Raw genomic sequence first — 21,272 nt, 5'->3', positions numbered from 1 at the left:
TATCTTAGCTCAATTTGATAACTTTTGTACTTTATTACACGTGTATCCTGCTTTTGTTTTTTCGGTACAGGCTGACTGGGTAACTGACACTCGACCTCCACAGATGTGGCCAGAGGCAGGAAGAGTGCAATTTGAGAACTTCAAAGTCCGTTACAGACCTGAATTGGATTTAGTGCTGCATGGAATCACTTGTGACATTGACAGCACTGAGAAGGTGTGTGTGTGTGTGAGCGTGAGACATTCTATTGTTTGTTTGGTCTATAAAACATTAAAAAACAATCTATTAATCAATTACTCAAGAAAGATGCCACAGATCAGTTTGTGTTGACAGTAATTACATATAATTAAACTGTAAAAATAATGTAAACTATCAGTTTTTCTTTTAATTTATACATTATGTGTATTACTGTATATTATAATCAGCTGTGATATGTAAACATGTAACTAGTCTAACCCCGGAATATTCAGCATTGCTATCAATACATCCATCCATCTTCTTGCGTTTATCCGGGACCGATTCGTGGGGGCAGCAGCCTAAGCAAAGAAGCCCAGACCTCCCTCTACCCAGCCACCTCCTCTAGCTTATCCAAGGGAGCACCAAGGCGTTCCCAGGCCAGCCAAGAGATATAATCTCTCCAGTGTTTCCTGGTTCTTTGCTTTCCTGCTGAGGACCGTGGCCTCAGATTTGGAGATGCTGATTTTCATTCCCACCGCTTCACACTGGGCTGTGAACCGTTCCAGTGCGAGCTGGAGGCCATTACCCGATGAAGCCAACAGAACCACATCATCCGCAAAAAGCAGAGATGAGATTCTGAGACCACCCAAGTGAAAGCCTTCCGTCACTTGGCTATGCCTAAAAATTCTATCCATAAAAATTCTGAACAGAAGAGCAGCCCTGGCAGAGCCCATCACCAAACAAGAACGAGCCATTCAATCCAGGAGTATGGGTGCTCCCATACTCCTGGAGCACCCCCCACAGGACACTCCAAGGGACACGGTCGAATGCCTTCTCCACGTCCACAAAACACATGTAGACTGGTTGGGCAAACTCCCACGCACACTCAAGTGTCCTTGAGAGGGTAAAGAGCTGGTCCAGTGTTCCACAACCAGGATGAAAACCGCATGGTTCCTCCTGTTTTCAACGTTCGACTAACGAACAGACCCTTCTTTCCAGCACCCTGGTATAGACTTTCCCAGGGAGGCTGAGGAGTGTGATCCCCCTGTAGTTCTTAAAAATGGGAACCATCTACCAATCCAGAGGTACCGCCCCTGATCTCCACGCAACATTGTAGAGGTGTGTCAACCAGGACAGCCCTACAACATCTAGAGCCTTCAGGAACTCAGGGCATACCTCATCCACCCCAGGGGCTCTGCCACCAAGAAGTTGTTTAACTGCCTCAGTGACCTCGCCCCAGAGATTGGCAGGTCATCCCCTTCGTCTCCAGATAGGACTCCTTCTTCAGCTTGGTGGCTCCCTTCACCTCTGGTGTCTGCCATTTGGTTCGGGGGTTACCACCACGACAGGCACCAACCACCCTGTGGCCGCAGCTCATTGCAGCAGCTTCAGCAATGGAGGTGCTGAACATGGTCCATTCGGACTCAATGTCCTGAAGCTCTGCTGGAGGTGTGTGTTGAAGATCTCGCAGACTGGGGCCTCTGCTAGGCATTCCCAGCACACCCTCACTATACATTTAGGTGCACCAGGCCTGTCCAGCGTCCTCCTCTGCCACCTGATCCAACTCACCATCAGGTGGTGATCAGCTGACAGCTCAGCCCCTCTCTTTATCCAAGTGTCCAGAACATATGGCCGCAGGTCTGGTGATACAATTACAAAATCAATCATCAACCTGTGGCCTAGAGCATCCTGGTGCTACGTGCACTTATGGACACTCTTATGTTCGAACATGGTGTTCTTTATGGCCAAACTGTGGTTTGCACAGAAGTCCATCAACAAAACACCGCTCGGGTTCAGATCCGGGAGGCCGTTCCTCCCAGTCACTCCCCTCCAGGTCTCCCTGTCATTCCCCACGTGTGCACTGAAGTCTCCCAGTAGGACAACAGAGTCCCCAATGGATTAGGGTAAGATCAAACGCTGACAACTTTGAAATATTGGCGTCAAAGTAAAAATGAGTAAAGACTCATGGCAACAACATAAATCATGGAATTACTACAAATACTGCTATTTGTAGTAATTCCATGACTATAAGCACTATAAAATATCTGCTGCCTCTGAAAAATGTTGCTTCTTTCTGTAACCTTACTGAAATGACTAAGATCTTTTACAAACTAAGTACAGACTGAGTATATTTGCTTATTTTTGCATTATTTATTGCTATACTGTTAAATACAATTTATATCCAGAAAGAAAAATGTGTAGTTTTTTTTTTTTTTTCAAATATGCGCCAGCTGTTATTTTGATCTTATGTGTTTTCTCTCACTGCATTCAGATCGGTATTGTTGGTCGCACAGGAGCTGGGAAATCAAGTCTTACCAACTGCCTGTTTAGAATTATTGAAGCTGCTGAAGGTTGCATCCGCATTGATGATGTAGATATCTCTACAATAGGCCTGCATGACCTGAGAAACAGACTCACAATTATACCACAGGTATACACATAAATATAAACAATAACCTTGTCAAAGAATTTGATATTTCTAAAAAGTACACTGATATTTGTAATCCCGTCTGCACAGGATCCCGTTTTGTTCTCGGGGTCACTGAGGATGAACCTGGATCCATTTGACAAGTTCAGTGATGAGGAGATTTGGAGAGTGCTGGAGCTCTCTCATCTAAAGAGCTATGTATCAGGACTGCAGGAAGGATTACAGCATGAAGTGGCAGAGGGGGGAGAAAACCTCAGGTGGGTAATAAAATTACCAATACGGCCTCTGGGTATAAGGTATATAGGTATAGGTTTTGTACAGTTCGTTATTCTAAACCTTATGTAATGTTCTGCAAAACATACATAAACCTTAATTTTATTTGAACACATGAGTGTCATTTGTGGTTTACTTTTTTCTTTTGCAAAAAATCCTCTTAAGATATCAATGCTTTAATACGATCTTCCCAGTGTTGGGCAGAGGCAGCTGCTGTGTCTGGCTCGAGCACTCCTGAGAAAGTCACGTATCCTAATTCTGGATGAAGCCACGGCAGCTGTTGACCTGGAGACAGACAACCTGATTCAGAACACCATCCGCAAAGAGTTCTCAGACTGCACAGTCCTTACCATCGCCCACCGCCTGCACAGTATCATGGACAGCTCTAGGTGAGTTATAGCTTTTCCCTTAACATTTTTGGATGACATTTTTGGAATTCATGACAATGTTTTTCTAACATGAAGCATAAATTTGGTCTTCTTTTGCTGCTGGCTCAGTGAATTTTGGTCGGAGATTGACAAAACATGTAGTTTCAGTATCTATGACCTGTTACAGATCGTCAACTTTTCTTTAATATCAGGTGTGTTTCCAGAATCACTAAAAACTGCTGTAATAAAACCTATACTGAAAAAGGACAATCTTGACAAGACACAAATAACTACAGGCCGATCTCAAATCTCCCATTTTTAAGCAAGATCATTGAAAAAGTTTCTCAACAGCTCAATTACTTCTTAAAACAGAATAACTGCTATGATGCCTTCCAGTCAGGTTTTAGACAGAACCACAGCACTGAAACCGCTCTGACCAAAGTGTTTAATGACATATGTCTGAACACAGACAGTGGAACAATGTCAGTCTTAGTTTTACTGGATCTCAGTGCAGCATTTGATACAGTTGACCACAACATATTACTCAAACGACTGGAGAACTGGGCAGGTCTTTCAGGAACTGTACTAAACTGGTTCAAAGCATACTTAGAAAACAGGAAATACTTTGTATCAATAGGTAACTTCACATCTGAGCAGACAAGCATCACATGTGGAGTTCCCCAAGGTTCCATCTTGGGACCCCTTCTGTTTAACATTTACATGCTCCCACTGGCACAGATTATAAAGAACAACAAAATAAACTATCATAGCTACGCAGATGACACACAAATACATATCACAATGTCACCAGGAGACCGAGGCCCTGTACAGGCTCTTGGTAAATGCATTGAGGAAATTAATGACTGGTTGTGCCACAATTTTCTCCAGCTAAACAAAAATAAAACTGAGGTAATAGTCTTTGGTGCCAAAGAAAAACGATTACAGGTCACCAGAGAACTTCAATCTATACACCTAAAAACCACAAACCAGGCGAAAAATTTGGGTGTAGTGATGGATGCAGACCTAAACTTAGAAAAACACATTTAGACAATAACAAAATCAGCTTACTATCACCTCAAGAATATTTCAAGGATAAAAGATCTGATGTCTCAACAGGACCTGGAAAAACTAGTCCATGCATTCATCTTTAGTAGGCTTGATTACTGTAACAGCATCTTTACAGGTCTACCTAAAAAATCAGTCAGACAACTACAGCTCATTCAGAACTCTGCTGCTAGAGTCCTCACTAAGACCAAAAAAGTCAACCACATCAGTCCAGCTCTGAGGTCTTTGCACTGGCTGCCTGTCCGTCAGAGGATAGACTTTAAAGTTCTGATGCTGGTCTATAAAGCTCTGAATGGTTTAGGACCAAAATACATCAGTGACCTCCTGACCCAGTATGAACCTTCCAGATCCCTCAGGTCATCTGGATCCGGTCTGTTATCAGTCCCCAGAGTCAGAACCAGACACGGAGAAGCTGCATTCAGCTTTTATGCTCCTTATATCTGGAACAAACTCCCAGAAAGCCTCAGATCAGCTGAAACACTCAGTTTATTTAAATCCAGGTTGAAGACTCACCTATTCTCAGCTGCATTTGAATAAAGCACCAAATCCACACTTAAGTTTAAATTTCAAAACCTACTTTTTAACTACTGATTTATCTACTGTTCTGATTTTATCTACTGTTTTGATATTTGATTTTATATACTGTTTGTTTGTTTGCTTGTTTTAATCAATTTTAAATCATGCTTTTTATTTGTTTTTGTTTTTAATGTCTCTGTAAAGCACTTTGAATCACCTTGTTGTTGAATTGTGCTATATAAATAAACTTGCCTTGCCTTGTCTTGCCTTGCCTTGCCTATGAGATATCGGCTTTCAGCACCCGACAGCATGTACATGTACGTGCCGTCGGATCTCGCTTTGTGTTTACATCTTTTTGTGGAATCCATTTACCCTTTGCTCTTTAATCATTTGCTGGTTTAGCTGTATGGCGATTGCTGAAATAGTTTTGTTAGCTTTAAGCTGGCGTTTCTGGAAAATACATTTATATCAAAAAACAGATTTCAGAATTTACTGAATCGATATTGCATTGCTCAAATTAAAATCGATTTGAATCAGGAAATCGATTTTATTTAAATCCACCCCTAATCATACATGAGAGTAATATTTGACCAAATGATCTAGACCAAGGGGTACTGACTCTCTGTTTTCCATTAGTAGTTTTAGCACTTGGACTTTACCTTAACCTAAACTTACTTTACCTTATATTTTGGCTAAGATGTTGAGCTGACTATCTGATACTGTGCATTTGTAGGTCTTCTGTGTGTTCTTTTTATTACTTAGATTATTTTTCTTTCCATTTCTGTTCTGTTTTGGTTTATACTTTGGTGTTTCAGCAGTTAACGTAACAAAAGTTCCAAATGTGTGAGGTCAAAGTTAGCCTTACATATACACATTTGTCAAGATGTTACATCCCTAGTAACTTCACTTGGATTCAATGAATCTTTAAATGGATATCTGCTAGAAACAACTACTAGTACAACAGATTGGTCCTGACCTCAACCTTGTAATAAAAGGCAGCACTATTTGTGTAACCCTTTAAACTTTGATTCCTTAGAATGATGAGCATACCCTTTCCCTCCAGTGTCTGTTTGTATCTCCCCTGAGTTAACTGTTCACAGAGACAGCACAAATATTTACACATCAGTTTTCACTTTTGAGCTGGGGCTGCCGAAGCCACACAGTATGGACATTTCTCAGTGGGCTACTATTAATGCCTGTGCTTCTTTCCAACAGGGTAATGGTGCTTGATGCTGGAAAAATACTGGAATTTGATTCGCCGAGCAACCTGCTTGAAAAAGAAGGCCATTTCTACGCCATGGCAAAGGATGCTGGGATAACATTAGAAAGCAACACACATTTATAATCTCTATTTATACTGTTTTTTTAGGGAAGATTTAGGGCCACAATTTTTTGTGTATGTGTTTTATTTGTAGGTTACATTGTGAAGACCGGATTTTGGAAACACATTGTAAATGTAATGTATTTTATGTGTGAAAAATAAAATTTCTTTCTGAATTCATGCTTAACTGACTTTTTTTGATACACTTTTATCAGTTTATGTGTGTGCACTTATTTGTATTTCTGTATGACAGCAACGTGCAAACATCTCGCCTGTGTAAGATCAGGTGCCCACATACATCTGCATGAAATATCCAGGAACTAAAAAATCAAATAATAAAGTCAATTAATACTGATTAGGCCACTGCATCCAATAAAATTGTGTTTGGAATGGATAAAGCAGGCTAATATTAAGCTTCTGGAATGGTCTTCCCAACCCTAACCTCAACCCTATTGAAAATTTGTGGATTACACTTAAAAAAAACCGAGCAGATATTGGAAGTTTACACACCTACATTCTCGCCTGAAAGATAAGAGTAATATTAAAAGTTAGTAGCAGGCGCCATTGTTGGAAACTGGAATTTGCTGGGCCGCTCTATGAAATCTGGGATGTAGTGGGCCATGAAGGATACACCCGACCCATCCTTCAAATTCGGGGAAAAGGAGGACCTCTTTGTCGGCTGCATTCGGAGGTGTCTACGAATGTGGAAAACCTTCGTCGCGTCGCTGTGACGAAATCAGCCTACAAATGCGGCCTCAGGAGGATGCAGCCTTTGAATTTGGACACCCACATATAGTAGTCGTGGTAAACCAATCACATGACCACTTCAAGGTGACAAAGCAACAAGGTGCTATATACCAGTTTTTAAATTGTGTTGATACGCCACGTAAAACCAGAGTCATGATAAACAAGATATACGCCGTGTTTTTTTCTGGATACTTTCATTACGTTTACTGCCTAAGTACAGCGCTACCCAGCTCTCTCTGCTTATGACAAAAAACTAAAAACAAAACAAGAAACAAAACACCCCCCCCCATTCGTGTTGGTGGAAAAATGTGCAGTGTCGACCAATCAAAAAGTGATATGGCAACATGACATTTGGATGTTTAGGAAGTGGGGGAAGTTTTATGAGTGACGGTGAGAGAGAGAGAGAGAGAGAGAGAGAGAGAGAAAGAGAGACAGAGAGCGTGATTTTTGAGATGTGAGATTTGTGGCATTTAGCTGTGTTTGGAGTGTGTAGTTAGTGTGTTGTCTTGTGTAGTTAGTGTGTAGTGTTGTGGATAGTTTTGTGTTGTGTGTCAGAACAATGAGGCGACTGCTGTCTCCAGGTAGAAAACAGGAGGAGTGATACATCTTCTGTTGTCAGACCTGCAGGTATCAGGGTTGTGATGTTCTCCTTTATAGTGGACAGAAATTATTTTTTGGCATCTTATTTAATGCAGAACACCTGATTGTTATGGAAATAGTTTGAAATGTTTTTGGTTTTTTTCAAAAAAAAAAAAAGATAAAAAGTAAATAGCTGCAAAAAAAACTTTGTTTGCAAAACTTGTGCATATGATTTTAAAATTCACAATTTATATTTGTATTTAAAGTTATGAAATGTGTTTCATTAAACATGTTTGTGGTTGTTACAGTAAAAAATAACTTTTTCTACTCGGATTTTCTGTTTTGTCTGATTTTAGATCAATTGTGTTAATACAGTATGTCAAAATGAAAACATAACTGTAAATTCAGACATGTGAAGTTGTGCTGAAAAGAATGATACCAAACAAGGCAAAGTAAATAGTTTTTAAAGTTGAAATGTAGAGGTAAATTAAAAGTTGTCAAAAACAGCCAATTATACTCTGGACCCCAGAGGGATAAACTTTTTTTTTTTTTTAAAGTAACGCAGTAGCTACTTTTCCTAGTGATTAATTACTTTTAGAATCTTGTAACTCAGATACTAACTCAGTTACTTTTTAAAAGAAGTAAGTAGTAACTATGATTAACTACTTTTTCAAAGTAACTTGCCCTACACTGCATATCCATGATGAGTTTATGTATATTTTTGACCACAACTGTATATGTACTTATGACAAAGTGTAACGAGAGTACTTTTCTTATTTTAAAGTCAGACAACAATCATTTATCAAAACCTTACTGGTTTAAAATATTTATGTAGAAAATAACAGGAAAAGGGATCTAATGACCCCACTCCCTCCCCATCCCTAAATGCTCCCTCCCCTTCCCCTTTTCAGTAGGTTTTCCCCTTAACACAGTTAAAAGTGCATGGTAAGACTTATGCAAGTCCTTCACTTTGTTTTCCTCTCTCTGGAGCTTATTTGCGCAAATTACAAAGCTTGATTCTATAAATGATTTTGCTATATCGGTTCAATGTTCTCACTGACTCACTAGAAGAGCTTTAGTGTACTGTTTGTAGAAACCGGGCACAGATTCAAAATGTTGTATTCTCTATGCTAATACAGCACATCTCTGTGTCATTTCTCTGTAGAGGGAATAAGCAACTTTTTTTTTCTGCTTAAAAAAACCTCACGGATCAAAGTCCCTTACAGCCACATCCTACAATTGTCAGTGAAGTGTGGGTGGACAGAGGAGAAAACAGCAGTATCTGAGTCAAACACAGCAGTAGTGGGGCAGAGGGTGAGAGGCGTCGGCTTGTCTGGTCAGCTGAGATTGACTGAAGCTATCACTGTAAAGCATGTGTGCGGCAGCTCTGGAGGAGTACTGTGGGTCCATTTTTTGGGTGAGTTAAACAGACAGAAACACTGAAGAATTAACGTAAATTCAAACAAACATATAATTAATATCATACAAAGTAAATAGTGTGGAACGTATGTTGAGAATGACAGCAAACAGACATAATAACACCTTATAATACCATGTCCATGACATGGTATTATAAGGGACATGGTTGCTTGTTATGCTTTGGAGTAATAAAAGCTTTAGGAAAAGTGAAGCTGATTAAAAGGCAGTAAAAATGAAAGATGTACTTATAAAAAGCTGTTCATGTTATTGTGTCAGCCCGTTCAACACAGATTGGACAAACAGGAAGGTCATGATTTCTATTTGTCACAGCAACTATGAAAGTCATCTTCCAAAAATGCAGAAAAGAAGATGATTAACTTTCTGGTTTCAGAAAGTTTCTGGTTTCAGAAAGTTAATCAGTTGCACTTTTAAGACAACTTTCTGGTTGCCTTAGAAGGGCAGCAGGACTTTGTTATGCATGTGTGTTTGTGTCCTTCAGAATGCTTCATATCTGAAGCGACCAGACCCAGACCTCCCAGTATGTGTGGAAAAGACAGTTCTTGTATGGATCCCCCTTTGTTTCTTGTGGCTCTGTGCCCCATGGCACCTGCTGTCGCTCTGTCAGAGCACAGAAGTAAACACACAACCACTGTCCAAGCTCTACATCTGCAAACAGGTAAGAAATACTATCTAATAAAGACATCTTCATAAAAAAAAAATTTTGTTTCAGTTTATAGCTTAGGTAGGTGTCTTCTAGTTTCAAATGTTTAACTGTATGCTGTTAAAAAATATGTTTTACTGTAAAGTTTTACAGAAAAAACAGAATTTCTGTTATTTTTAAATACATAAAATATGAATCAAATTAGAGTAAAATAACAGTAAAAGATGACAAAATGACATTAAAACTAGTTTCTGTACTTTTACATGGATTTGTTGTCAGTTAACACATTTGTTGTGTTTTGATGGAAGCATTTGTTGCGCATTCTTTTTATCTTGGGTAAAAGATTGACGTAGTCTGAATCCAAGTTTCGAATCATTTATTGCCTCAAGCAGTTCAAACCATAAGCATGTACATGGATCTCTTTCATTCAGAAAACCACTGTCTGCAAGCAGTTAGCTGTAACCAATTTCCTGAAAGAGAGTGACCTACACTTAACATTACAAAGAATTATATATGAAATTGAGTTTTTAATTGGTCAGAACTGTTGGGGAGAGGCCGTGGTTTACACTTGGCTTTCCCTCGTTGGCCCACAGGCTGGTCACAGCCTTCTGGCACTCCGCTTTCCTCCGGTCAGGCGAGGACACATCTGGGGTGGTAACCTGCCTCTCCTATTTCTGTATAAGAGCTTTTAGCCTAGCCTCATGTCACGGTGGTCACGGTGGTATGTGAGATGCATACTTATTCCGGTCTTTGTTATAGTTCACTATACTGCAGCCAAAACCATAAAAATGCATATAAAGTAAGATTTATGAAAATATTTGACCTCACACGTTCATCCCAAGAAAATGATGACAACATGTATAAGTGTTTCTTTTATGAGTAAATAGAACCCTCATAGGGTATAATTATGCTAACTTCACAGATGGTGCATTTTATATTGGTTATGTACTTTTTTAGAATTATTGACCAAAATTGGTAAATATAAAATAAACCTATAAAGATAGAAATACATATTTTATATTATTCTTAATATATATTAATGAGTTTGGACAATACATGTTAAATGCCTATGGAATCACAGGATTGTATAACTGAAAATACAGTATAATTGAATGTCATTTTAAATATAATTATTTTTTAAATAAAATTTGTAACACTAAAATTATCATAATGTATTTGTAATTGCTTAGTTTTTTAAAAAATACAAAAATGTCAGTAAGAAGTGAAAAGTTTACTTCAGGAAGAGTTCACAGTTTTAAAGTTTTAAACAGAAACAAGGGGTGAAGGACGGGCACTTTCCATTCAAGCCTAATAGCAGTTAGCTTTACAGAAAGGAAACAGACTTTATATGGAGAGGTCATTGTGGATTATGGGATGCTTCCAAACTGACAGTTTGGAATTTTTACCTTTTGGAAGTGAAGGTGAAGATTTTTCTCAAAAAGCTAAGGAAAAATTCATCAGAGGAAAACTGATCATTTATACAAATGAACCGTAGAAGGCCGACCAGTGCGTACTTTTGTATAAGCACAGTAGTAGACGCTAGAACATTCTGACATTTTTTGTTGTAAAAACAACAATAGTTCATTTGAAAGGAGGAAAAAGGAGCAGTCACAGTCTGCAGGGCACAACGGTACACACTGCATCTGCAAGTCAAGTATAGCAAACTCAAACTTTTTGGCTACCTGCAATAGATACCGTACAGTACACAAATTTCTTTGCATTTAGGCAGGTTCATTTATTCAAGTGACCCTCCAGTCGCACAGACTTGCTTTTCTTTCTCTCAGCAGATTCATTATATGACTTGTTGGTGTCAAGGGGTATGGTAAAAAGGTGAGTTTGAATAAGCATTTTAAGGAAGTTCAGAAATTGTCATAGCTGTGGTGTTTCAGTGAAAACCCTAAAAGGTTATCTATACATCATCAGGACCTAACTAAAATGAGGCACATTCCCAATCTGCTCGTTGTGTAGCCGTTTGCAAGTCTCAAAAATTACAGTGCTTTAAATGTCTTGTTTATCGTCACCACTAAGATTTTCTGTGACTTTGCAGGGACATTTATAGAAGTACATGGAAAGTACAATACAATTCAATTCAATTCAATTCAATTCAATTCAATTCAATTTTATTTACATAGTGCCAAATCACAACAACAGTCACGTCAAGGCGCCTTATATTGTAAGGTAGACCCTACAATAATACAAGTTTTCAGTTTAATATGAAGGTTTCTCAGTATTGCATTAACACAAATGCATTTGCAACTGCAGAAAAACAGCTACACAATGAAATACACACTCAATACATATATTACTCATTTTACAGACTGTGAAAACCTCTTTCCAACTGCACCTATGGTTGCACTGGACTATCGATCCAACCTGAATGGAATGGCTGTACCATCCAATGATACCTGTTTTGAAAGGGAATCTACCAAAAAGTATAACTAGAAAAAAAAGTAAGGACAGTGGTCTTTGGCCACCTTTTTGAGAGTGAAAAATTGTTTCTTTGGGTTTCACAGTGGATCCAAACTGTAACTGTTGTCAGTTCATCTTTACTGAAAGATAACTTTGCTGTCTACACATGTCAAAACGTTTTGCGTTGTGGTCTGTTTGTTAACAGTTAAATGTTGAAGCACAGAAAGTAGAGACTCCTAATTGTTTAATAGATGTCAATTGTACTGTGAGTGAGAGGATTGCGATTACAATACAACAAAAACGTCAACCGATTAACTTTATGTTCAGATACATATAAAAATCCATTTTACAGTTGATATAATTAAAAATGAACAGTAAATTGTCAATAATCTAATGATAATCTCAGTCACTGTTTTAAGTACTTTAACTAGTTTACGTATATTTTATGGGTAGTATATAATTTTTATGCTTTAAATATGGAATAAAAGTACATGAACTACTAATAACAACTAATAACAGTATTTTAATGCAATTTTAAGCCTGATATAATTGTATTACAACAGTGTCTGACCTTATTTTTAGGCGATTTTGTTGTTTTTACACCTATAAATAAATTATATTCAATATATACAATCTGTAAATGTATATAAGATTTCTTGTAAGTTTAAAGCTACAAACTTTAATTTTAAGTTTAATTTACTGTCCTGTAAAACAAAACAGAAATGCTGTATATTTTAATTATAGAAAATTTCTGTATTTTTAACATCAAACACATTTTCCATTATTTTACTATATTATTCTGATGCGTTGACTGCATGTCGAGGTGGCAAACCCTAACCCTACTCAAGTAAATAATTTTAAAAAAAGACAAAAAAGCACATCTAAAACTACTTTAATTGCACCATGTTCATTTACTCTTGAGCTGCTGTAACATGAATCAAATTGCTGATTTGCCACCTCAGCATGCAGTCAAGTTCTACAGAGTCTTGCTAATGACCTACTGAATTTTATTCAGATGTGTGGCAGCAGGGACACATGGAAAAGTTTCAGGACACCGGCCACTGAGGACTGGAGTTCGGCACCTGTGTTCTAGGACATGACGTGGAAAAAAATAAACATTTTTGAAAGGGTCAATGTAAGAAAAGATTCAACAGCAAAGGTGTACATCAATTTACACAATGAAGCTAAAACACATGTGGTGTAAATTTTCTGTTAAGGTCAAAAACACCAAGAGGCCTGTCTCTGTGAGTTTCTTATACTGTGTATGAAATGTTCTAACATGGAAAGGACAAGTGATTACAGCAAAGGGGCAAAGAGATGTGTCATTCCAGCACTATGTATGTTAAGCAAAAAGGGAAGCATCTGTTATCACTTCTCCAAAACCTTGAAGGGAAGAACTCAGTTTGTTTTCCCATGAAAACTTAAAAACACAGTACTGGTTAAAATCTAATATAAAACATTATGAAAAGACATTTTTAATGGAATAACATGATTTATTCTCCTGTCTGGTCTGTGTTTTCTTCCTTCAGCTTGTGGTGTCTCTGTTGTTCCTGACGGCCATAGCACACCTGGGAGTCACACTAGGAGAAGATTTTGGTCCAAACAGTGACCAATCTTCAACAAATGCTGGTGTATACTACGCAAATCCAGTTTTATTTGCAGTCACATGGGTAAATAGAGCAACCTTTATATTTAATTATTTAAATTTGAAAGGATGTGTTTTTTATGTTGTGATGTGTCTTCTTTGTTAGATCCTCGTCCTGCTCTACCATGAAGGATTACGACGTGAAGGAGCAATAGACTCTGCCTCTCTTTTCCTCTTCTGGTTACTCCTTGTAGTGTGTGACATCTTTCCTTTCCAGACCCTCCTACGAGAGGCTCTCAGACTGGTATGAGTGAAGACATTTGATCAAGTTGGAAATAAAGTAGAAGACAAATAGTAGATTTACTCAGACATGGTGCAATAACTTGATGTGATTGACTTTTAGCTCGCCATATTTTGAGTAACACACCATTTTCATTTTTCTTCGGGCCCCTTTAAAGTTTTTCTTTCTCTCATTTTTGGTATTTAGGGCGAGGTCCCTGATGTCCCACGTTTCAGCCTTTTCTACATTTCTTTTGGGCTTGAACTGATTGCACTAGTTCTTTCTACTGTGGCTGATATCCCCCCAGAAGCTAAAGACCTTATAAAAAAGGTACCCTTTATTTGTTATTCATTTTTGTTTGTTTGTTTTCAGAGGGCGAAGTTCATAAGTATAGATTAAATAAGATAAACTGAACCTTGTTTTATCCACAGAATCCTGAAGCAGGTGCACCATTTTTGAGCAGAATCACATTCAACTGGTTAAACAGGTAACATTAAAGTCAGTATAGCACGAATCTTAACATCATCTACATGTGTGCTCCGTGTCTTCAAAGTTCTGTTTGTTTTTTCAGTATGGTTTTAAAAGGCTACAAACAACCTCTGGTTCAGGAGGACATGTGGGATCTGAATGAGAGTGATAGCACTGCTTTCATCAATGAGCGTTTCCAGCATTTCATGAAGCCTGAGTTGGATGCAGCTAGGGTCCGCTTCCAGAACAAAACCAGAGACAGTGCCCAGGAAGACCCACAGCAAAGTGGCCTTTCCAGTGGTCTGGGGAAAGGTGTGAGTCAGGATGTACTAATGATGGTGAGAGCATTCAAACAAAAACACTTCCACAGACATGTACATAATATTGAGCTACAGTCCAAACACATTTCACCAACACCATGACCGCCTTTTAAGGATCCCAGATACTAGGTTGTCGCTGAACAAATCTCATCAACTGTGCTTGAATGATCGATCTGTTCTTTTAGGAGGAAAGGGGGAAGAAGGAAGATGAAAAGAAGAAAAAGGACAGTAAGGAGGAAGAGAACTATCCCAGTTCATGGCTGATTACCACCATTTATAAGACCTTTAAAAGGATTCTGATTGAATCTGTCTGCTTCAAACTTCTGCAGGATGTGTTAACATTTGTCAGTCCTCAGCTTCTTAAGTGAGTAAGATATTACAGAACGTTACAGAAATAAAACAACAGATTTAAGAGAAGAACAATGTTGTTCTTGTACAATGCCGCTGGACTTAAACCAGAAACTCAGCTGTGTTGTACCCTGTAGTGGACTACAGTGGTCTTTTAATGGTTCACTGTTCTGACTTTCTAAAGCATATTTTTCAATAAGACAATCAAATTACTTTTTTTCTTTAGTTTAAATTTACTTGCTATTACCTTTTAAAATCCTTTGTGTTAACTATTCACTATTGTTGATCTGTGGGACCAGCACCTCAGTACAGGAAGTCTGGGTTAGCTCTCTGTTTAAAAAGTTCTCATCGCTGTATGTATTACCCAGCAGGCAATGCAGAGTTCAGATGGGGCTGATGTGGCTGAGGGGGCTCGCCCAGCTTTAATGGTCTCAAAATCATACGAATGTCTTCCCTGCTTTTCTGATGAAAGCCGGGGACCTGAGTAACCTTGCAGTCCTGGCCTCCGTCAGGCACATAGTTACAGCAGCTCCCCTCTTTATTGGTGCGCTTGGTATTTAAGTGGGTTAGCTTTAGAGGGCTTAACAGTAGGCCTCAAGGGTATGTTATGTGTAAAGGGCTGAAGTAACCTGTAAGAGCTATTTACATTAAAATGGGTTAATACTCAGATTTTTACCTGTTCTGTTTCACAACAGGTTAAAAGGTGAATATCCACAATTTAGACTTTAATTGCAGGAAATTTTAGTGACTTCATGCCGATTTTGTTCTTAACATTGGAAAGGAGACAGTCACATCCAGGTCTGAAGTCATGCTTATCTCAGTGTTCTGTATTAAAGAAAATCATTCAACAGGAGAGCATTCCCTGGATATTCTAACCCCCGGGAATACAAAGGACATTCAAATCTTCTCAAAATTATAATACACAGGGAAAATCGGGAAGTTACAATCCACCAACAATGGAAGTCAAAACCTCTTCAAAGTTAATAATCCAACACATGGCACAGACAAGCAGAAAAAAAGTCCCCAAAAATACAAAACCAATCTTCTGAACTGCTCATCTCACAGCAGATGAGGGGAAGAACAAAGAATGCTTCTGGGCGCTCTCTTTTATACTCTGCCAAGTGCCTGTTTGCCTCCCCTTCTTTCTCCTTCTTTCTAGCAAATAACTATCACTATTAACTAACAGCTAAATGACATATTAATTCTGATTCTGCTTTTAACCGTTACAATACTAAAGGTCTAAGCCAGATCATGTCTACAGACACAAAATCTAGACTCTTCCACTACTTAAACTACATTTCTCATTTGACATATTGATCAAACTTATATTTAGATTTATCTTTAAACAAAAATAAAGAAAGATTTTAAAAAATGAAGACAAAAATAAAGTTTAAAACTAAAAAATCATGTTTTTTTAGAAAATGGATGTTAAACCTTTTTCACCCTCTCTCAGATCTGATGAGAAGAAACAACATTAGTCATTCATAACCGATAACAGGAGTGCCAGGATGAAATGAGGACATTGTTAGATTAGTGCTAAAGATGAAGCAGGAGATTAGCATGTTTTCTTCTTTTTTTCTGTTTTTCCTAGATTGATGATCTCGTTCACTCAGGACAAATCCAGGTATGCCTGGGAGGGCTATTTGTATGCAGTGTTGCTGATGGTGGTGGCTCTGCTACAGTCTCTGGCCCTACTGCAGTATTTCCAGCGCTGCCATGTGCTGGGGATGAAGGTTCGCACTGCACTTATGGCTGCTGTGTATAAAAAGGTAAAAGCAGGAGTGACAGAACACCATTTATTGACATTGTTGTAAAAAAAAAAATCAAATGCTGTATAATATAAATTACTGTTACACATTACAAGAAAAGAATTACTGGTCATAGTTTCCTGTTTAAGTCAGTTGTCAGATGTTTCCATTTCAAATCACTTTTATCAGCACATACTTGCCACAGAAAAATCACCTGTGTTAGTCTGTAGCTCGAGTTTCCATCAATACGTTTACTAATGATCTCAATGATTAATTTTGTGAGTTCTCAGTCACTACTGGTGAAGACCCTGATTGTATAGCCAATCAGAATACATCATTTTTGTTTTTATTAAGTTTTATTAAGTTTTACCAAATCTTGGAAATCAGGCAATTAAGAAAATACTCCTTCTGACACATCAAAAACTATTTATATTATTTCTAAAAGAAAATGAGCTTTGCTTTCTTCAATATATAGGGTAAGACTAGGGTTGTGGGGGGGGGTTAAGTGACATGAAGATCCATCTCCTGCTTTGCTTATATACAAAAACATACAGAGTAAGAAAAAATATCACTTATCATGCTTCTCTTACTTAATTTTCACCCCACTTTCTAATTAATAAGCCCTTTTTATCCCTTTTCTAAGGCATTAGTGGTGTCCAATGATACTCGTAAGGAGTCAACAGTAGGGGAAACGGTGAACCTGATGTCAGCAGATGCCCAGCGCTTCAATGACGTGACCACCTCTATCCACCTGCTGTGGTCCTGCCCTCTGCAGATCATCATATCCATTGTTTTCCTGTGGCTGGAGTTAGGACCTTCTGTGTTGGCAGGACTGGGAGTCATGGTGTTACTAATTCCAACCAATGCACTGATAGCAACCAAGGCCAGAAAACTACAGGTCAGGGGAAATACTTTCCAAGATGAGATTAAACTGCAAATTTTAATGTTTTATTCAAGACATTTAACTAAAGTATTGCATTGACGGTTTAATAGATTTTTATACAGTCCCCCTCTTTCAGAGGCTCAAAAGTAGTTGGACAGCTGAGTGACGCAGCATGCAGGCTCAGCCACGTGTCTCACAGACAACATACAGATTTGTTCTCATAGACCAGTCTCCCTTCTATAAAAAGACCAAAAATTTCTTTAGAGTTTAATTAATATTAACATTAATGTGAAGAAAGTGATCTCAGTAACTTTGAACACGTGATTCTTGCTGGTGAAAAAGTTAGTTTTTTATTTTCATATGAATTACACAAAATAAATTGCTGTTCAAAACACTTTATTTAAGTATTTCCTTATTGCCTGTTTAACATGAGCTACATTGTGTCTCTTTTCAGATAGAGAACATGAAGTTTAAAGATAAGAGAATGAAAATCATGAATGAAATTCTAAATGGGATCAAGGTGAGCTCTTTTGTTCAGTGTATCCATGGTGTATGTAGATGCCTTCCTTACGTCTAAGGCTTTGATGCTTCATGAAACTGCAGTGACGTCATGAACCATAAGTGCTCTGCTGCCCCACCCTTCCTTCTGCCTCACTGCCTCCTCCCTGTCTTTTTCTTTTGTCTCTCACCAGATTCTGAAGCTGTATGCTTGGGAGCCATCCTTCCAGAAGCAGGTGGAAGACATTAGAGGGGAAGAACTAAAAGTCATGAAGACGTTTGCCTACCTACACTCCTTCTCCCTGCTTATCTTCCGCTGCAGTCCAGCTCTGGTGAGTTCTGTCAGAGAGCTTTGCAGAGACTAGAATCAAATGGTAAACAACCTTTTTTCTTAAACTGTCTGTACTTGCAGGTTTCTCTGGCCACATTTGCAGTATTTGTTAGTGTGAGCAATGATAATGTGTTAACTGCTGAGAAAGCTTTTACTTCCATCTCTCTCTTCAACATCCTCCGATCTCCTCTTGCCATGCTGCCCATGCTCATTGCTTCCGTTGTGCAAGTAAGTGAACAGACCTACATGAGGCACATGTATCAAGCCTGTGATAAAATCAAACTTAACCTGTTCTTTGAATTTGCAGACAGCAGTGTCTAAGAAGCGCCTGGAGAAGTTTCTGGCAGGGGAAGACATCGACAGTGACATTGTGCGCCAAGACCCCAGTTTCAGTATGTTCAGCATAAGAATTTGAACTTGTTCTACAGCTGAAGACTGAAGCTTAGTCACAGTTTCTTACATGTGCAGATCATCTGTTAAGCTCTGTCTTGGTCTGTGTTCATTTTTTAGACACTGCTGTGAGTGTATGTGATGGTTCCTTTGCTTGGGAAAAAGATGCAAAGCCTCTGCTGATAAAGTATGTCTGTGTTGGTCATCAAAAAGTTACTGATTAACTTAATTAACTGTGAGATGTTCACCAGGTTTTTTTCTAGCATTGCTTCAATTTTTCCAGTCTGCCTATTTGCCCCTGATGTGTCCACAGCATTGAGTACAGTTATTATGTGTGTCCAGTGTGAATTTGGACATTGAGCCTGGTCGGTTGGTTGCCGTAGTGGGAGCTGTTGGGTCAGGAAAGTCGTCTCTTATGTCAGCCCTCCTTGGAGAGATGCACAGTACCAAAGGTTTTATCAACATTAGGGTAATGGCTTTTTTTCATTTGTGTCTGTCAGTGTAAAATCCGAAACATCTAATTAGGTCTGAACTAAAATAACACAAATGTTCACACCAATAATTATTTATTTTAAAAAAACTGAACATGTAGCATGACTGTGGTATAATCAAATTAAGTTTGCTTTGGTGTTTACTTCAGCGCCTTACCTCATCTCTTATCAAGGAAGACTTTTTCAGGAAATTATCAGAATCAGAATACTTTATAATTCTATAAAGAAATTATGTTCCTTATCTTTTTGGCTTTTAAATACAGAAAAATCAATGTTGATTGAATAATTTACTGAGTTTATTTTATGACTAAAAGTATAGAATTACTCTATATAGCAGTATCTTTATGCATTCTTAATCATCAAGATAAGGAAATCCCAAAAAGTTGATTCCGTTCATCTGGACAAAGTGTTTTTAGACTGAAAGATTCCCACTGAAAACACTATGTCTATATGAACAGCATCAACTTTTTGTGGTCTAAATAGCAGTAGTTACATTCAAGAAGGACAAAAGGCGTAGAAGAATTTAACAATCACAATACAATATTTTAATTTTTTTAAAGAATGCAACAATTAAACATTGAAGAACAAACAAAGTAAAGATGCAGAAACAAAACAACAGCAAAAGCCTAATTCATTCCAGGCAGTTTTAATAATCTGGTCTAAACTCATCAGCATTGAGGGAGATTAATTCAGCAACAGCAGAATAAAGAAGTATATTTTTGCATAAATGTTGTGAAATGGAGATGATTTGCTCATAACTCAAACCATTTTACCCACAGAATAAACTGTTCTCTGAAAAATTGAGTTCAGTGGAGTTTTCTATCATTTCCAGTAAAATGATTTTTTTTTTTTTCACCTACTGTACTGTTTGGTCTGGATAAAACCGTGTGGACAATGTAGTGAGACATCTGTAATTGAGTCATAATCTATTTCTTTCCAGGGTTCTCTTGCTTTTGTACCACAGCAAGCCTGGATCCAAAATGTTACTTTGAAGGATAATATCTTGTTTGGATCTCCACATGAAGAAGAGAACTTCAAAAAAGTCATACAGGCCTGTGCTCTTGCCCCTGACCTTGAGCTGCTGCCTGGAGGAGACCTCACTGAGATTGGAGAGAAAGTGAGTTACACTTTGAATGGTTCAGGTTTTAGGTTACACAAATATTTTTTCCCTTATGCAAATGCTGTGTATGGTGTTTATTGTAAACACATGTAAAATATTTGTTTCTTAAATACATGACAAAAAAGTAACAAAACAGAAGAGCTCTTATATAGGAAAGGCTAAAAGAGTGTGTCTCTTTTACCTCCTTTCTTCTCTTTTCAGGGTATCAACCTCTCAGGGGGTCAAAAGCAGCGTGTGAGCTTAGCCAGAGCAGTCTACAGTCAGGCTGATATTTATCTATTAGATGACCCTTTGTCTGCCGTGGACTCCAATGTAGGAAAGCATCTATTTGAAAAAGTTATTGGACCCAATGGAATACTTAAAAACAAGGTTTGTGCATAACAACATATGCTAAACATTTCACTTTAAAATTAATATTTTAAGTTGAAATCAGTATTTAAAGGGAAAAAAACTTGTCCATTTCCCATTTAATTTCTTCTGAGGAATCTTGACATGAAATACTATCTGCACAGGATATTCCAGCTGTTACTTGTTTTACCTCATTTTACCCAGGACCAGAGCATTACGTAAAGGTTACATGAATAAGCTAAATATCACACTAAATGACCAAGATAACTGAATAGCTAATAATGAAAGGTTAGGAATAAAAGCCACTCGAAAATGGAATTACAAATTAGAAAAGGTTTGGTTTTATAAATGATTTTTAAATGATTAAACCAATTATTGTTAATTCAGTCAGTGAACTGAAACATATTCTCTTTTTGATAAATACAATTTATGAACATATTTAAACATAATTTATGTATTTTTCTTTCTTTTTCTTTAATACTTAACAATGTTTTTGTAAAT

The 21,272-nt window shown here is 37.9% G+C and overlaps 2 protein-coding genes across 2 annotated transcripts in view; both read left to right on the top strand.

Annotated features, from left to right (window-relative positions):
• LOC100703684 (canalicular multispecific organic anion transporter 1) overlaps positions 1-6,213 on the top strand; it is a 33,460-nt gene extending 27,247 nt beyond the window's left edge. Inside the window, exons 28-32 of the mRNA XM_019366603.2 lie at positions 71-214; positions 2,448-2,606; positions 2,694-2,860; positions 3,071-3,265; positions 6,041-6,213. Coding sequence (XP_019222148.1) covers positions 71-214; positions 2,448-2,606; positions 2,694-2,860; positions 3,071-3,265; positions 6,041-6,170 — 795 coding nt within the window. The 3' untranslated portion in view covers positions 6,171-6,213. The remainder of the gene's footprint in view (positions 1-70; positions 215-2,447; positions 2,607-2,693; positions 2,861-3,070; positions 3,266-6,040) is intronic.
• Positions 6,214-8,719: 2,506 nt separating this feature from the next.
• The window catches only part of LOC100707969 (canalicular multispecific organic anion transporter 1), a 29,163-nt gene continuing 16,610 nt past the window's right edge, over positions 8,720-21,272 (top strand). Inside the window, exons 1-18 of the mRNA XM_019366605.2 lie at positions 8,720-8,889; positions 9,391-9,567; positions 13,491-13,631; positions 13,713-13,850; positions 14,034-14,156; positions 14,258-14,313; positions 14,398-14,632; positions 14,800-14,978; positions 16,554-16,731; positions 17,354-17,608; positions 18,048-18,113; positions 18,286-18,423; positions 18,504-18,650; positions 18,730-18,814; positions 18,933-18,999; positions 19,155-19,281; positions 20,244-20,420; positions 20,625-20,792. Of these exons, the coding sequence (XP_019222150.1) occupies positions 8,845-8,889; positions 9,391-9,567; positions 13,491-13,631; positions 13,713-13,850; positions 14,034-14,156; positions 14,258-14,313; positions 14,398-14,632; positions 14,800-14,978; positions 16,554-16,731; positions 17,354-17,608; positions 18,048-18,113; positions 18,286-18,423; positions 18,504-18,650; positions 18,730-18,814; positions 18,933-18,999; positions 19,155-19,281; positions 20,244-20,420; positions 20,625-20,792 (2,502 nt within the window). The 5' untranslated portion in view covers positions 8,720-8,844. The remainder of the gene's footprint in view (positions 8,890-9,390; positions 9,568-13,490; positions 13,632-13,712; positions 13,851-14,033; positions 14,157-14,257; positions 14,314-14,397; positions 14,633-14,799; positions 14,979-16,553; positions 16,732-17,353; positions 17,609-18,047; positions 18,114-18,285; positions 18,424-18,503; positions 18,651-18,729; positions 18,815-18,932; positions 19,000-19,154; positions 19,282-20,243; positions 20,421-20,624; positions 20,793-21,272) is intronic.

The sequence above is a fragment of the Oreochromis niloticus genome, linkage group LG13 (genome assembly GCF_001858045.2).
Source record: "Oreochromis niloticus isolate F11D_XX linkage group LG13, O_niloticus_UMD_NMBU, whole genome shotgun sequence".
In the NCBI taxonomy this organism is placed as follows: Eukaryota; Metazoa; Chordata; class Actinopteri; order Cichliformes; family Cichlidae; genus Oreochromis; species Oreochromis niloticus.
Note: the sequence above shows the minus strand (reverse complement) of the source record. Positions and strands in the feature narration are given on the sequence as shown.